We start from the raw sequence: 17298 nt of genomic DNA, 5'->3' as shown, positions 1-17298 counted from the left end.
TCATATATGCTGGGCTATGTTCTCTCGCCATTGAGAATCATGACAGTTTGACCGGCCAAAAAGGGTTAAATTACTGGCTGAGAAAGGAGAGAAAAAAGAAATCTGCTACAATTTTTTATTTTTTTTTCCCTCTAGTTCTGAGTGTGCTTGTAATTGAATCACTTGCTAGTCTGCCTATACTGCAGCCTTCCTCTCTTTCTCTCTTTCTAATCCTTGAATGGCTCTGTGTTCACCTGTTTCAAATGGATCTTCAGAGTGTAGCTACAGGTTTGAATAATCTCGCCACAAAGGTACAAAATTTGCAAGATTTTGTTGTTCATGCACCTATATCTGAGCCTAGAATTCCTTTGCCTGAATTCTTCTCGGGGAATAGATCTCACTTTCAAAATTTTAAAAATAATTGCAAATTGTTTTTGTCCCTGAAGTCTCGCTCTGCCGGAGACCCTGCACAGCAGGTCAGGATTGTAATTTCCTTGCTCCGGGGCGACCCTCAGGACTGGGCTTTTGCATTGACACCAGGGGATCCTGCGTTGCTCAATGTGGATGCGTTTTTTCTGGCCTTGGGGTTGCTTTATGAGGAACCTCATTTAGAGCTTCAGGCGGAAAAGGCCTTGATGTCCTTGTCTCAGGGGCAAGATGAAGCTGAAATATACTGCCAAAAATTCCGCAAATGGTCTGTGCTTACTCAGTGGAATGAGTGCGCCCTGGCGGCGATTTTCAGAGAAGGTCTCTCTGATGCCATTAAGGATGTTATGGTGGGGTTCCCTGTGCCTGCGAGTCTGAATGAGTCCATGACGATGGCTATTCAGATCGATAGGCGTCTGCGGGAGCGCAAACCTGTGCACCATTTGGCGGTGTCTACTGAGAAAACGCCAGAAAATATGCAATGTGATAGAATTCTGTCCAGAAGCGAGCGGCAGAATTTTAGACGAAAAAATGGGTTGTGCTTCTATTGTGGTGATTCAACTCATGTTATATCAGCATGCTTTAAGCGTACTAAGAAGCCTGACAAGTCTGTTTCAATTAGCACTTTACAGTCTAAGTTTATTCTATCTGTGACCCTGATTTGTTCTTTGTCATCTATTACCGCGGACGCCTATGTCGACTCTGGCGCTGCTTTGAGTCTTATGGATTGGTCCTTTGCCAAACGCTGTGGGTATGATTTGGAGCCATTGGAGGCTCCGATACCTCTGAAAGGGATTGACTCCACCCCATTGGCTAGTAATAAACCACAATACTGGACACAAGTGACTATGCGTGTTAATCCGGATCACCAGGAGGTTATTCGCTTTCTGGTGCTGTATAATCTACATGATGTTTTGGTGCTGGGATTGCCATGGCTGCAATCTCATAACCCAGTCCTCGACTGGAAAGCTATGTCTGTGTTAAGCTGGGGATGTAAGGGGACGCATGGGGACGTACCTGTGGTTTCCATTTCATCATCTATGCCCTCTGAGATTCCTGAATTCTTGTCTGACTTTCGTGACGTTTTTGAAGAACCCAAGGTTGGTTCGTTACCTCCGCACCGAGAGTGCGATTGTGCCATAGACTTGATTCCGGGTAGTAAATACCCAAAGGGTCGTTTATTTAATCTGTCTGTGCCTGAACACGCGGCTATGCGAGAATATATAAAGGAGTCCTTGGAAAAGGGACATATTCGTCCTTCGTCATCTCCCTTAGGAGCCGGTTTTTTCTTTGTGTCTAAGAAAGACGGCTCTTTGAGGCCGTGTATTGATTATCGACTTTTGAATAAAATCACGGTTAAATATCAATATCCGTTGCCACTGCTTACTGATTTGTTTGCTCGTATAAAGGGGGCCAAGTGGTTCTCTAAGATTGATCTCCGTGGGGCGTATAATTTGGTGCGAATCAAGCACGGGGATGAGTGGAAAACCGCATTTAATACGCCCGAGGGCCATTTTGAGTATTTGGTGATGCCTTTTGGTCTTTCAAATGCCCCTTCAGTCTTCCAGTCCTTTATGCATGACATTTTCCGCGATTATTTGGATAAATTTATGATTGTGTATCTGGATGATATTCTGATTTTTTCGGATGACTGGGACTCTCACGTCCAGCAGGTCAGGAGGGTTTTTCAGGTTTTGCGGTCTAATTCCTTGTGTGTGAAGGGTTCTAAGTGTGTTTTTGGGGTTCAAAAGATTTCCTTCTTGGGATACATTTTTTCCCCCTCTTCCATCGAGATGGATCCTGTCAAGGTTCAGGCTATTGGTGATTGGACGCAACCCTCTTCTCTTAAGAGTCTTCAGAAATTTTTGGGCTTTGCTAACTTTTATCGTCGATTTATTGCTGGTTTTTCTGATGTTGTAAAACCATTGACTGATTTGACTAAGAAGGGTGCTGATGTTGCTGATTGGTCCCCTGATGCTGTGGAGGCCTTTCGGGAGCTCAAGCGCCGCTTTTCTTCCGCCCCTGTGTTGCGTCAGCCTGATGTTGCTCTTCCTTTTCAGGTTGAGGTCGACGCTTCTGAAATCGGAGCTGGGGCGGTGTTGTCGCAGAGAAGTTCCGACTGCTCCGTGATGAAACCTTGTGCCTTTTTTTCCCGTAAATTTTCGCCCGCCGAGCGGAATTATGATATTGGGAATCGGGAGCTTTTGGCCATGAAGTGGGCTTTTGAGGAGTGGCGTCACTGGCTTGAGGGGGCCAGACATCAGGTGGTGGTATTGACTGACCACAAAAATTTAATTTACCTTGAGTCTGCCAGGCGCCTGAATCCTAGACAGGCGCGCTGGTCGTTGTTTTTCTCTCGGTTTAATTTTGTGGTGTCTTACCTACCGGGTTCTAAGAATGTTAAGGCGGATGCCCTTTCTAGGAGTTTTGAGCCTGACTCCCCTGGTAATTCTGAGCCCACAGGTATCCTTAAAGATGGAGTGATATTGTCTGCCGTTTCTCCAGACCTGCGGCGGGCCTTGCAGGAGTTTCAGGCGGATAGACCTGATCGTTGCCCACCTGGTAGACTGTTTGTTCCTGATGATTGGACCAGTAGAGTCATCTCTGAGGTTCATTCTTCTGCGTTGGCAGGTCATCCTGGAATCTTTGGTACCAGGGATTTGGTGGCAAGGTCCTTCTGGTGGCCTTCCCTGTCACGAGATGTGCGAGGCTTTGTGCAGTCTTGTGACGTTTGTGCTCGGGCCAAGCCTTGTTGTTCTCGGGCTAGTGGATTGTTGTTACCCTTGCCTATCCCGAAGAGGCCTTGGACGCACATCTCGATGGATTTTATTTCGGATCTGCCTGTTTCTCAGAAGATGTCTGTCATCTGGGTGGTGTGTGACCGTTTCTCTAAGATGGTCCATCTGGTTCCCTTGCCTAAGTTGCCTTCTTCTTCCGAGTTGGTTCCTCTGTTTTTTCAAAATGTTGTTCGTTTGCATGGTATTCCGGAGAATATCGTTTCTGACAGAGGGACCCAATTTGTGTCTAGATTTTGGCGGGCATTCTGTGCTAGGATGGGCATAGATTTGTCTTTTTCGTCTGCTTTCCATCCTCAGACTAATGGCCAGACCGAGCGGACTAATCAGACCTTGGAGACATATTTGAGGTGTTTTGTGTCTGCGGATCAGGATGATTGGGTTGCTTTTTTGCCTTTGGCGGAGTTCGCCCTCAATAATCGGGCCAGCTCTGCCACCTTGGTGTCCCCGTTTTTCTGTAATTCGGGGTTTCATCCTCGATTTTCCTCCGGTCAAGTGGAATCTTCGGATTGTCCTGGAGTGGATGCTGTGGTGGAGAGGTTGCATCAGATTTGGGGGCAGGTGGTGGACAATTTGAAGTTGTCCCAGGAGAAGACTCAGCTTTTTGCCAACCGCCGTCGTCGTGTTGGTCCTCGGCTTTGTGTTGGGGACTTGGTGTGGTTGTCTTCTCGTTTTGTCCCTATGAGGGTTTCTTCTCCTAAGTTTAAGCCTCGGTTCATCGGCCCGTACAAGATATTGGAGATTCTTAACCCTGTGTCCTTCCGTTTGGACCTCCCTGCATCCTTTTCGATTCATAATGTTTTTCATCGGTCATTGTTGCGCAGGTATGAGGTACCGGCTGTGCCTTCCGTTGAGCCTCCTGCTCCGGTGTTGGTTGAGGGTGAGTTGGAGTACGTTGTGGAAAAGATCTTAGACTCTCGTGTTTCCAGACGGAAACTCCAGTATCTGGTCAAATGGAAGGGATACGGTCAGGAGGATAATTCTTGGGTCACTGCCTCTGATGTTCATGCCTCCGATCTTGTCCGTGCCTTTCATAGGGCCCATCCTGATCGCCCTGGTGGTTCTGGTGAGGGTTCGGTGCCCCCTCCTTGAGGGGGGGGTACTGTTGTGAAATTGGATTCTGGGCTCCCCCGGTGGCCACTTGTGGAATTGTACTTGTGTGCATCATCCCCTCTGTTCACCTGCTCCTATCAGGATGTGGGAGTCGCTATATAACCTTGCTCCTCTGTCAGTTTCTTGCCGGTCAACAATGTAATCAGAAGCCTTCTGTGCATGTTCCTGCTACTAGACAACTCCTAGCTAAGTTGGACTTTTGTCCTTGTTTGTTTTTGCATTTTGTTCCTGTTCACAGCTGCTGTTTCGTTACTGTGTCTGGAAAGCTCTTGTGAGCGGAAATTGCCACTCTGGTGTTATGAGTTAATGCTAGAGTCTTAAAGTAATTTCTGGATGGTGTTTTGATAGGGTTTTCTGCTGACCATGAAAGTGCCCTTTCTGTCTTCATGCTATCTAGTAAGCGGACCTCGATTTTGCTAAACCTATTTTCATACTACGTTTGTCATTTCATCTAAAATCACCGCCAATATATGTGGGGGCCTCTGTCTGCCTTTTGGGAAAATTTCTCTAGAGGTGAGCCAGGACTGTCTTTTCCTCTGCTAGGATTAGGTAGTTCTCCGGCTGGCGCTGGGCATCTAGGGATAAAAAACGTAGGCATGCTACCCGGCCACTTCTAGTTGTGCGGCAGGTTTAGTTCATGGTCAGTATAGTTTCCATCTTCCAAGAGCTAGTTCTCATATATGCTGGGCTATGTTCTCTCGCCATTGAGAATCATGACACCTGACACCCTCCAGCGCCCTGCCACCCTCCAACATCCTGACACCCTCCAGCGCCCTGCCACACTCCAACATCCTGCCACCCTCCAGCGCCCTGCCACCCTCCAACATCCTGCCGCTCTCCTGCACCCTGCCGCCCTCCAACGACCCAATGCCCTCCAGGGCCCTGCCGCCCTCCAATGCCCTGCTGGCCTCCAGCCCATACTGCCTCCTCCCTGGGGCAATGTGATCGTTTATCTCCTTCTCTGCCGTGCACCCACCGAATACCGCCCCTCTCACCGTCCTGTGTATGACAAAGCCAGCGCTATCCCTCGTTTGGCCGCGCCGTAGACTCATTTGTGCATTTCTAGTCTTTTTTCATTATTTTGCTTGTTTATTTTTTATACATATTATACATATATTTATATATTAATATTTATTAAGTAATTATATTTATAAATGTAATATCTTCTAGTCCCAGAAGAATAGTTTTGGGTATAAATGTATTTACATAGATTTGTCTCCCATCTCACATTACCACAATGTCATTTTTTATTAGTCCCCGGTCCCATGAGGGATCTTCACCAGCTGCACCGAGGAACATGAAGGGTGAAATCGTAAGCACCGGTTTATTTATTTATTGCCATAAATCAATCAAACATAAAAATAAGAAACTTTATATTATATCTTATAAGGTTACATTTAACAAAAAATCCCTAGTAATAATGAACTTAATGGGATGAGGAGGCATAAACATAAGTGATGTCAAATGCGATATTTTATTAGAAATTTGTTAAAAAAAAAGTATTTAAAGTTAAACACAGGGTTTTTCACAAGAGGCACCAGGTGTTTCTATGAATAGTACAAATGGGACCAAATGGATGTTGTTTATACCAAATGGTAACAATAATCAGTTTAGGAAATAGACTATAAATACAAAGTGCAGTGTGCTTAGAATGATATGTGTACAGCTGAAATCAATGGAACGGACTGGAAAATTACAATAACAGTTACATCGATTGGGCAGCTACAGACCCAGCTATTGATAGAAACACCTGGCGCCTCTTTTATAAAAAAAATCCTGTGTTTAATTTTAAATACTTTTTTTTAAACGCATTTCTAATAAAATATTGCATGTTATGTCACTTATGTTTACGTCCCCTCATTAAGTTCATTGTCTTACTAGGGATTTTCTGTTCTATTTATGCTCATGAGGTTACATTAAAATGTGATTTAACGTTTATTTATCTTATAAGTGTGCTCCGCTTCTTTCTCCCTGTGGGCCGATCACTCATTCTCAATGCACAAGTAAAATCTGTCTTCAGTGAATACTGATAATCCCATTACAGAGATAGGAGATTACAGATGGTGCTCAGAAAGTTCTTGGCGAAGTGTAAGGCTATGTGCACACGATGCAGATTTAGTGCGGATCCGCAGCGGATTTTTCCGCGCAGAAACGCTGCAGATCCGCACTGTGATTTACAGTACAATGTAAAACAATGGGGGAAAAAAAAAGCTGTGCAGATGGTGTGGAAAAATCCGCACGGAAACGCTGCAGATTTAAAAGAAGTGCATGTCACTTCTTATGTGCGGATCTGCAGCGTTTCTTCACCCCTCCATGTTAAAAATCCGCAGTGGTAAAAACTGCAGAAAATCCTCTGTGCCTGCCTCTAACTCCTCCCTCTGTGCCTCCCTCTATCTCCTCCCTCCACATCTGTGTCTGCCTCTAACTCCTCCCTCCACATCTGTGTCTGCATCTAACTCCTCCCTCTGTGCCTCTAACTCCTCCCTCCACATCTGTGTCTGCCTCTAACTCCTCCCTCCACATCTGTGTCTGCATCTAACTCCTCCCTCTGTGCCTCTAACTCCTCCCTCCACATCTGTGTCTGCCTCTAACTCCTCCCTCTGTGCCTCTAACTCCTCCCTCCACATCTGTGTCTGCCTCTGACTCCTCCCTCTGTGCCTGCCTCTAACTCCTCCCTCCACATCTGTGTCCACCTCTAACTCCTCCCTCTGTGCCCGCCTCTAACTCCTCCCTCTGTGCCTGCCTCTAACTCCTCCCTCTGCACCTCTAACTCCATCCTGTGTGCCTCTAAGGCTACGTTCACATTTGCGTTGTGCGCCGCAGCGTCGGCGCCGCAACGCACAACGCAAACAAAAACGCAGCAAAACGCATGCACAACGCTGCGTTTTGCGCCGCATGCGTCCTTTTTTTCATTGATTTTGGACACAGCAAAAATGCAACTTGCTGCGTCCTCTGCGCCCGGACGTGGGCGCCGCAGGGACGCATGCGGCGCAAAACGCAAGTGCGACGCATGTCCATGCGCCCCCATGTTAAATATAGGGGCGCATGATGCATGCGGCGACGCTGCGGCACCCGACGCTGCGGCGCCGACCGCAAATGTGAACGTAGCCTAACCCCTCCCTCCACATCTGTGTCTGCCTCTAACTCCTCCCTCCACATCTGTGCCCACCTCTAACTCCTCCCTCTGTGCCTGTCTCTAACTCCTCCCTCTGTACCTCTAACTCCTCCCTCTGTGCCTGCCTCTAACTCCACCCTCCACATCTGTGCCTGCCTCTAACTCCTCCCTCTGTGTCTGCCTCTAACTCCTCCCCCCACATTTGTGCCTGCCTCTATCTCCTCCCCCTTCATAGAATCTTATGAGCACCAGTGGTCACCTCCTATTTCAGTAATGGAAAAGTCTATATTCCGTGAAGACCGATTTTAGCCTTGAATTGAGAATATTTAAAATGGATGATCAATCCAGGAGGAGAAAGAAGTGAATTTTTCTTACAAGGTACAAGGGCTTCTCACCAAATTAAAATATCAGCAAAAAGTGAATTTATTTCAGTTCTTCAATACAAGAAGTGAATCTCATATATTCTATAGAGTCATTACACACAGAGTGATCTATTCCACATGTTTATTTCTGTTAATGTTGATGATTATAGCTTACAGCCAATGAAAACCCAAAAGTCGTTATCTCAGTAAATTAGAATACTTTACAACTCCAGCTGGAAAAATGATTGTAAAATCTGAAATGCTGTCCTACTGAAATTGATGATATTCTAATTTAGTGAGAAGCACCTGTATATTACTTACTTGCTTATTTTCATGTGTATTAATGATTTATGAAATTAAAGCAACAGTCGGTCTTTAAATGACCAGGATCAGTGCAGACAGCGTTTGCTAATGGTGCAGCGCCTGAACCTGTGCCGCACGTGGATGGCGACTCACACACTTCTCATATATAATGCATATATATATATATGTATATGAGAAGTGTGTGAGTCTCAATACATGATGTATATATACACACATATACACATCCTGGCTGGCTTCCCTCTATAGATTTCGGTGGCTCCCTGGGACGTGGCGCGGTCACGGTCTTGTTATCTTCGCCTCCCCCGTCTGCCGTCGTCCTGTTTCCACATCGATCCTTATCCCAGTAATGAAATCTTCCAACCTTTGTCTTCAGATTCTCTCTCTCCCGGATCAGATAATTTACAGACATTTTTTATTTTCTCGTCAATATTATTGTCGATCAATGAACTGCAAGTTGATTGGTTTGTTTGACACGAGGACAACGCGATTTTTGGCTCGCACTTCCCCCAGGTCGGGGTCGGGCCGTACCTGGAACTTCTTTATTAACTATAGAGGGGAAGAAAACAACCATGAAGAATACACATACCATCTGTGTGGTACATAAACATGGCTGTCCTTTTCCAGAAATAGCGCCACACCTGTCCAAAGGTTGTGTCTGGTATTGCAGGCTGTCTTACGAGTGAGCAGCAACATCTCACACAACCTGGGAGCTGATTATGGAAGAAAACAGCCATGTTTAATCAGAAACAGCAGCCTTTAGAGGGGTTGTCTATAAATGCCCCTCGGGGCTATGGCAAGCTGTCGGCACTCGGCACTCTTCAGATCCACTTAGATTAAATTACCACAATTCATTTTAGGTGAGTTTTTCATGCTGTGTATTTTCACTGTGTAACAAAACAGTTCCAGGAAAAATGATGGGATTCATAGAAATCTCCTGCACACTCTTAGGCCTCTTTCACACGTCAGTGTCTCCGGTACGTGTAGTGACAGTTTTCTCACGTACCGGAGACACTGACACACGTAGACCCATTTAAATGAATGGGTCTATGCACATGTGCGTGTTTTCACATGGACCGTATGTCCGTGCTGAAAACACGTCGACATGTCCATTTTCTACCGGCAGCACGGACCACAATACGGACAGCACACGTGCACACGGAGAACAGTGTGCACTCTCCTCCGTGTGCACGTACCGCCCGCAGGAGAGACAGCGCTACAGTAAGCGCTGTCCCCCCCTCATGTGGTGCTGAAGGCAGAATTCATCTCTTCTCCCCCAGTGTTCGTTGGAGGGAAGAGATGAAAGATCTTTTTTTTTTTTTTTTTTTTTGGGGGGGGGGGGTGAAAAATAAATTTTGCATGTGCCCCCGCCTCCCCCCCAGTGCGCCGCCTGGCCCATTGCCGCAGAAATACTCACCTAGCTCCCGCGATGTCTCCTCTGTCCTCTCCGCGCTGGCAGCTTCTCCTGTGTGAGCAGTCACGTGGGACCGCTCATTACAGTCAGGGAATATTCACTGACTGTAATGAGCGCTCCCACGTGACCGCTCACACAGGAGAAGCTGCCAGCGCGGAGAGGACAGAGGAGACGTCGCAGGAGCTAGGTATTTCTGCGGCAAGGGGCCAGGCGGCGCACTGAGGGGTGGGGACGCGGACGCACATGCAAACTTTATTTCTCCCCCCCAAAAAAAATAAAAAATAAGATCTTTCATCTCTTCTCTCCAACGAACGCTGGGGGAGAAGAGATGAATTCTGCCTTCAGCACCACATGCGGGGGGGACAGCGCTTAGTGTAGCGCTGTCTCTCCTGCACGGTCCGTGTGGTCCTCAGGCGGCACACGGGCGGCACACGGATGCCGCACGTATGTGCCACTTGAGCACACAGACATACGGACACGGATATCTCCGGTACCGTTTTTTTCCGGTACCGGAAATATCAGGACGTGTGAAAGAGCCCTTAGGCCGCTTTCACACGTCAGTGGCTCCGGTACGTGAGGTGACAGTTTCCTCACGTACCGGAGACACTGACACACGTAGACCCATAAAAATCAATGCATCTGTGCAGATGTCATTGATTTTTTGCGGACCGTGTCTCCGTGTGCCAAACACGGAGACATGTCAGTGTTCGTGGGAGCGCACGTTTTACACGGACCCAATAGAGTCAATGGGTCCGCGTAAAACACGGACCTCACACGGACATTCTCCGTCTGGGGTCCGTGTGCGTGCAGGAGACAGCGCTACAGTAAGCGCTGTCCCCCCCACATGGTGCTGAAGCCGGTATTCATATCTTCCCTGTAGCAGCGTTTGCTATAGAGAAAATATGAAGAATAGTGTTAAAAATAAAGATCCATGTGTCCGCCGCCCCCCCACCCCCTGTGCGCCCCCCCCGCTGGTCAGAAAATACTTACCCGCTCCCTCGCTCCTTCCTGGTCTGGCCGCGCCTCCTACTGTATGCGGTCACGTGGGGCCGATCATTTACAATCATGAATAGTCGGCTCCGCCCCTATGGGAGGTGGAGCCACATATTCATGACTGTAAATGATCGGCCCCACGTGACCGCATGCAGGAGAAGCCGCGGCCAGACCAGGAAGCAGCGAGGGAGGCGGGTAAGTATTTTCTGACCAGCGGGGGGGCGCACAGGGGGTGGGGGGGCGGCGGACACATGGATCTTTATTTTAAACACTATTATTAATATTTTCTCTACAGCAAACGTTGCTGCAGGGAAGATATGAATCGCAGCTTCAGCACCATGCAGAGTGGGTACCACACGCTCCGTGTGGTACCCACTCGCCATACGGGCGGCACACGTGTGCCGCACGTATGGCCTCCGTGAGTTCCCAGGCACACGGACACGAATAACTCCGGTACCGATTTATTCCGGTACCGGAATTATCTGGACGTGTGGGACAGCCCTAACATAAATTGACCTGCGGTGCAGGTGTAAAATCTGCAACATGTCAATTTCCCTTTCGGGTACACTGAGATTTATGTGCAGATTTTCCCCATAGACTTGCACCAGATGCAGAAAATGTGCAGGTAAAAAAGAACCGCACATGCAGAAAGTAAAATGGCATGAAATGACTGTATTAGTAATGAACTTGGACCAAAAACAAAAGTATTAAAAACAAAAGCAGCTTTTTTTTTTTTTTTTTCTTAAACATGACACACCAAAAAGAGACAAAAAACGCAATAAAACACAATGAAAATAAAAGCAATTAACCTAATTTTCCTAATAGGTTCAGAAACGCTGCAGAAAATCTGCAACTGCAAGAACTAAACAAAAAATCATTGAGGGAATGTAACGTTAAAGATAAAAACAAACATACAGTTTGGAGAATAATTTTGCCAGAACGTCCTAAGACACAAAACTATGGCAGAATTGCATTTTTTTCATCATTTCATCCCACTGGGATTTTTTCCCCATTTTTAATGCATTATACGGTAAAATGAATGGTGTCATTGACAACCACAACTCATCCTGCAAAAAGCGAGATCTCGTACTGCGATGTCAGTGCTAAAATAAAAAAGTTATGGCTGTTGGAAGAAAGGTAGGAAAAAGCAAAAATCAGGAAGGGTTTAGATGGGGATGCCAGCCGCAATAACGTATCAATTATTAGCAGCAAATGCACAAATCTCTGCAGGTTTGCTACAATGTATCAGTGTTGGACTCCCAGCATTGTCTGCACTGGATACAATTGTATCTACTGCTCAGCGGAGCCCAGGACTAGATCTGATAGGTAATTGTCCGATGATGAACTTTCGGTAAGTTTTTGATGTTGCAGATGTTCCGCACCCATTAAGTAAAATAGGTTACTTGCATTTAAAAAAAAATATGCAGCGTAAAAAACTCACCAATAACTCATCGTGGGAACGTAGCCTAAAGGTCTAGTGCCTCTGAATGAAAATAAGAGCTCATTCACTGACAGCAAACATGTATCCTGAAAATGTCAAGGTATTGAAAAACAAAACAAAAAGTAAAATAATTTATCAAAATATCTTCTGGTTGTAAGATCTCACCTGAGAAAGTGCCAGGTGCATCTCCAGCTCAGCCACCCGGCGGCCTAAACATCCCCTCACCCCAAAACCAAAGGGTATGGAGCTGAAGGGGTGATGCCTTATCCCCTCGCTCCGCAGCCACCTCCGGGGAAGAAATCTGTCCGGCTCAGGAAAGCTGGCCTCGTCTCTGGAGAGCACATAGTGACACAGGATGAACTGCGTCTGCAATGGAGGAGGACATGTCTGTAGTGCGGGCCGGCGATCATCACCAGCGTCATCTGTTTCTTTTTTTAATTTTGATGTTGATTTTTACAAAACTCACATTTTGGGGGATTATATAGTCGTCTAGAACTATTTCTTCGTCCAATCTAATTCTGCCGTTCTCCGGAACCACAGGATACAACCTGCACTTAAAAAGAAATAAATATTAATGTTTTTTAATGGGTCAGGTTTAACCCTTTCACGCTCGTGCCATTATTAATTTTAAGGGCTCATTTCCACTTGCGAAGAAAACGGACGAGTGCAATCGGATAAAAAATCGGATTGCACTCGGACCAATGTTATTCAATAGGTGTCTTTTCATTTGCGATTTTTTTCTCAGCCGAAATCGGACTGAGAAAAAAATCGCAGCATGCTGCGTATTGCTGCGATTCTCGGACAAGACTCACCAATGTAAGTCAATGGGTGCGAGAAAAAAAATCGCACAGCACTCGCACCATGCGAGTGTTTTCCGATGTTTACGCACCGGTGTCCTTTGAAAAGCTGGTAATTCAGCACGGTGTACAGTAAAATCACACTGACAGGTTAGAATAGAGTAGATATATACACATAGAATAGGTATATATACATATATATATGTCAGTGAGACACATATATATATATATATATTTATATTTAATTCAGCGCTAGATAGCAGAAAAGCTGGTAATTCAATTGCCGGCTTTTACTCTCTCCTTCACAAACCCGACAGGATATGAGACATGGTTACATACAGTAAACCATCTCATATCCCTTATTTTATTAAATATTCCTCACTACTAATGTTAGAAGTGTCTGTGTGCTAAATTTGGGGGCTCTAGCTGTTAAAATAAAGGGTTAAATCACGGAAAAAAATGGCGTGGGCTCCCGCTCAATTTTCTCCGCCAGAGTGGTAAAGCCGGTGACTGAGGGCAGATATTAATAGCCTAGAGAGGGACCATGGTTATTGCCCCCCCCCGGCTAAAAACATCTGCCCCCAGCCACCCCAGAAAAGGCACATCTGTAAGATGCGCCTATTCTGGCACTTAGCCTCTCTCTTCCCACTCCCGTGTAGCGGTGGGATATGGGGTAATAAAGGGTTAATGTCACCTTGCTATTGTAAGGTGACATTAAGCCAGGTTAATAATGGAGAGATGTCAATAAGACACCTATCCATTATTAATCCTATAGTAGTAAGTGGTTAATAAAACACACACACATTAGGAAAAAAGTATTTTATTGAAATAAAGGGTGTTGTAATATTTTATTATACTCTCAATCCAATTGAAGACCCTTGTCACCTGATACAAAGTTAAAATAAAAAATCAACAATATCCCATACCTTCCATCGTTCAGTCTTGTCCCACTCCTGCCTGTAAAATCTGGGGAATGAATGGAATGCAGGGGAACGTAGCTACCTAGACTTGCTGTGCTGCGCCCCTGCTGGTATAAACTCATATGAACTCGAGTGTGGGAATTTTTCTGAATATTTTCTCACGCTGGAGTTCATATGAGTTTATACCAGCAGGGGGTGCAGCACCGCAAGTCGAGGTAGCTACGTTCCCCTGCTTTCCATTCATTCCCCAGATTTTACAGGCAGGAGCACAGCTGCATTATCAGGCTCCTGGCTGTAAAATTATTTAACCCCATCAGATGGATTTACAGCGTGGGACAAGACTGAACGACGGAAGGTATGGAATATTGTTGATTTTTTATTTTAACTTTGTTTCAGGTGACAAGGGTCTTCAATTGGATTGAGAGTATAATAAACTATTACAACACCCTGTGTCTTTATTTCATTAAAATACTTTATTCCTAATGTGTGTGTGTTTTATTAACCATTTACTAGTATTGGATTAATAATGGATAGGTGTCTTATTGATGCCTCTCCATTATTAACCTGGCTTAATGTCACCTTACAATAGCAAGGTGACATTAACCCCTTATTACCCCATATCCCACCGCTACATGGGAGTGGGAAGAGAGTGGCCAAGTGCCAGAATAGGCGCATCTTCCAGATGTGCCTTTTCTGGGGTGGCTGGGGGCAGATGTTTTTAGCCAGGGGGGTCCTATAACCATGGACCCTCTCTAGGCTATTAATATCTGCCCTCAGTCACTGGCTTTCCCACTCTGGTTGGAGAAAATTGCGCGGGAGTCCACGCCAATTGTTTCCGTGATTTAACCCTTTATTTTAACAGCTAGAGCCACCAAATTTTACACACAGACACTTGTTACATTAGTAGTGTGGAATATGTCATAAAATAAGGGATATGAGATGGTTTACTGTATGTAACCATGTCTCATATCATGTCAGGTTTGTGAAGGAGATAGCAAAAGCCAGCAATTGAATTAGCGGCTTTTATGCTATCTAGCGCTGCATTAAATATAAATATACATGTATAGGTGTCTCACTGACATATATATATGTATATATACCTATTCTCTGTGTATATATCTACTCTATTCTAACCTGTCAGTGTGATTTTACTGTACACAGCACTGATTTGCCGGCTTTTCAAAGGACAGCGGTGCGTAAAAATCGGACAGCAATACGGATGTCATACGGATGTTGCGAAAAAAAAATCGCATGACACTCGCATGATTTTCCTCCGTTTTTTTGGTCCGTAAATCGGACCGTTTGTTCACTCGCAAGTGGAAATGAGCCCTAACGCTTCTGGAGTTTTTTCTCTCCTACTTCCGAGAACCATAACTTTTTTTTTTCCATCGACAAAGCCTCCGAAGGGTTTGTTTTTTGCCATACAAGTAGTAGTTTTGAATGACACCATTCACTATACCATATAATGTACTGAAGACAGGGGAAAAAAAAACCAAATGTAGTGAGATGGTAAAAAAAACACAATTCCACCATTGTTTTGGGGTCTCATTTTATGGTTTCATTGTGAGATGATTTGACCTGGCGACGTGATTCTTCTTGTGCTGATTTTTGTTTTTACATTTTTGTGGTCAATAACTTGTAAAATAAAATGTTTGTTTCTGTCTCCATTTTCCGAGCCCCGTAACTTTCTTATTTTCCCGTCGATGGAGCTGTATGAGGGCTTGTTTTTTTTGTGCGGTGAGCTGATGTTTTTATTGATACTATTTTGGGGCATATTATGACACTTCGTTCACTTTTAGCGATGACCATACGGGTTAAATTATTTTGATAGATCTGACTTTTACGGACGCAGCGATACTGAATATGTTTATTTCAATCTCAAAATTTTTGGATGGGAAAACAGGGATGATTTGAACTTTTATATTTTTTCTTAAATTTTTAGAAATATTTTTTTTAAGTTCATCTGACTTTTTAGTTGTTCTAGGATGATTGTTTCATTGCTTGTTCTATACGCTGTAATACATTAGTATTTCAATCCATGCCACAAATAACGATCTCCTATGAAGCTCGGCCTGCTTCTATTAGAGACGTGCCATCTGTATGAAACAGTCGGCGCCTGCCCTGTATAATGCCTGTGACATACATGTATATCATGGAGAGGAAAAGGGTTAGGGCTCATTTCCACTTGCGAGAGAGAAAACGGTCCGTAATCTGGACCGAAAAAAAAGGGATGAAAAGTCTGCGATTGTCATGCGAGTTCAATGCGATTTTTTAATCGCACCATCCGTTTTACATCCGTTTTACTTCCGTATGACATCCGTTTTTTTTCTCTGCAACTATTTTTATACAGTCATTAACAGGACCATTTACAGTGTTCTATGCCACAGAATGGTAAGGTATCCGTAAAAAACGGATGGAATACGGATGGTGCGAGTGTTGTGCGTTTTTTCTCTCGCACCCATTGACTTGCATTGGCGAGTCTCATCCGAGACTCGCAGCAAATCGCAGCATGCTGCGATTTTTTTCTCAGTCCGATTTCGGCTGAGAAAAGAAACGCAAATGAAAAGACACCTATTGAATAACATTGGTCCGAGTGCAATCCGATTTTTTATCCGATTGCACTCGTCCGTTTTCCTCGCAAGTGGAAATGAGCCCTTAACGGTGATATCCAGGATCGGACTTCTCCATGGGTTGCGTCTCGTATTCCAGACGGACTCTACTCAAGTAGCTGCAATACCGCCCAGAACCTGTGGACAGGAGGGGCGCTGTTTTCTTAAGAAAGCAGCTAGTCCTATAAGTCACCGCTAACTTACAATATGAATGAAATAATTTACTCACCGCAGGGTTTCTTTGACAACGGCCTTTAGCAGGGGCATTTTGGAGATATCGGAAGTGCTTGGAATATGATCCGGTATAACGCTGATCACCTCCTCATACAGCGACTGCTGAATTTCTGGGTTTCTTGCCAATTGATATAAGACCCAGGTCAAGGTATTAGATGTCTGGAGAAAGGGGAGAAGTCAGGCGGCATTAGAGTCACTCACAACCGGGGGGCGCTATAGCGATCATGGGGTCTGTGGACTCAGAGGTGCAGAGATAGCGGTATTATCTAGGTCATGGCGCCACTTAAGAAGACATCAGTATTATTAATGGCACATGGTAGGGGTGACCCTTGTTACAAATTTTGCATTACGGGCCCGGAGCTTTAATTTAAGCCTCTTCCCACCATTACTCTCCAGATATTACTCACTGTATCCACGCCAGCCTGCAGCATCTCCGGAAAAGCCCCACAGACCTCATTCACACTCAGATTTCCATTGGTGAGCAGGTGCGTGAGATAAGCGCCGCCCAGGTCGTCACCGCGCCGCAAACGACCTTCAATGTCCTTTATTTTATTATTTATTAAATTTGTCCCTAAAAATCCAGAAATATTTACATTTTTGTACAAATGAAAAAAAAAAGTTAGATTACTTTTTGGATACATTTATTAATAATAATTTCCATTTTGTATTCCTTATATTTAAATCATTCTTATTAGTTATAAATATTATTTATATATATATGTTTTTTCATCAGCCACAATACCGGCACGCATACTGGGGAGTTTTATGGTTTTTCTGAG

General features: G+C 44.9%; 1 protein-coding gene and 1 long non-coding RNA gene across 2 annotated transcripts in view; one reads left to right on the top strand and one right to left on the bottom strand.

Moving 5' to 3' along the window:
- Window positions 1-17298, top strand: part of LOC143784675 (uncharacterized) — a 68188-nt gene that overhangs the window by 2141 nt on the left and 48749 nt on the right. Inside the window, exon 2 of the long non-coding RNA XR_013217868.1 lies at window positions 5568-5625. This is a non-coding gene — a long non-coding RNA (uncharacterized LOC143784675). The remainder of the gene's footprint in view (window positions 1-5567; window positions 5626-17298) is intronic.
- LOC143784671 (sterol 26-hydroxylase, mitochondrial-like) overlaps window positions 7830-17298 on the bottom strand; it is a 45605-nt gene continuing 36136 nt past the window's right edge. Inside the window, exons 5-9 of the mRNA XM_077273186.1 lie at window positions 16927-17090; window positions 16515-16678; window positions 12426-12507; window positions 12125-12325; window positions 7830-8660 (exon numbers count right to left, since the gene is read on the bottom strand). Of these exons, the coding sequence (XP_077129301.1) occupies window positions 8544-8660; window positions 12125-12325; window positions 12426-12507; window positions 16515-16678; window positions 16927-17090 (728 nt within the window). The 3' untranslated portion in view covers window positions 7830-8543. The remainder of the gene's footprint in view (window positions 8661-12124; window positions 12326-12425; window positions 12508-16514; window positions 16679-16926; window positions 17091-17298) is intronic.

This window comes from Ranitomeya variabilis, chromosome 7 (genome assembly GCF_051348905.1).
Source record: "Ranitomeya variabilis isolate aRanVar5 chromosome 7, aRanVar5.hap1, whole genome shotgun sequence".
NCBI lineage: Eukaryota > Metazoa > Chordata > Amphibia > Anura > Dendrobatidae > Ranitomeya > Ranitomeya variabilis.
The sequence above is the reverse complement of the archived record's forward strand: the minus strand, read 5'-3'. Positions and strand labels throughout refer to the sequence as shown.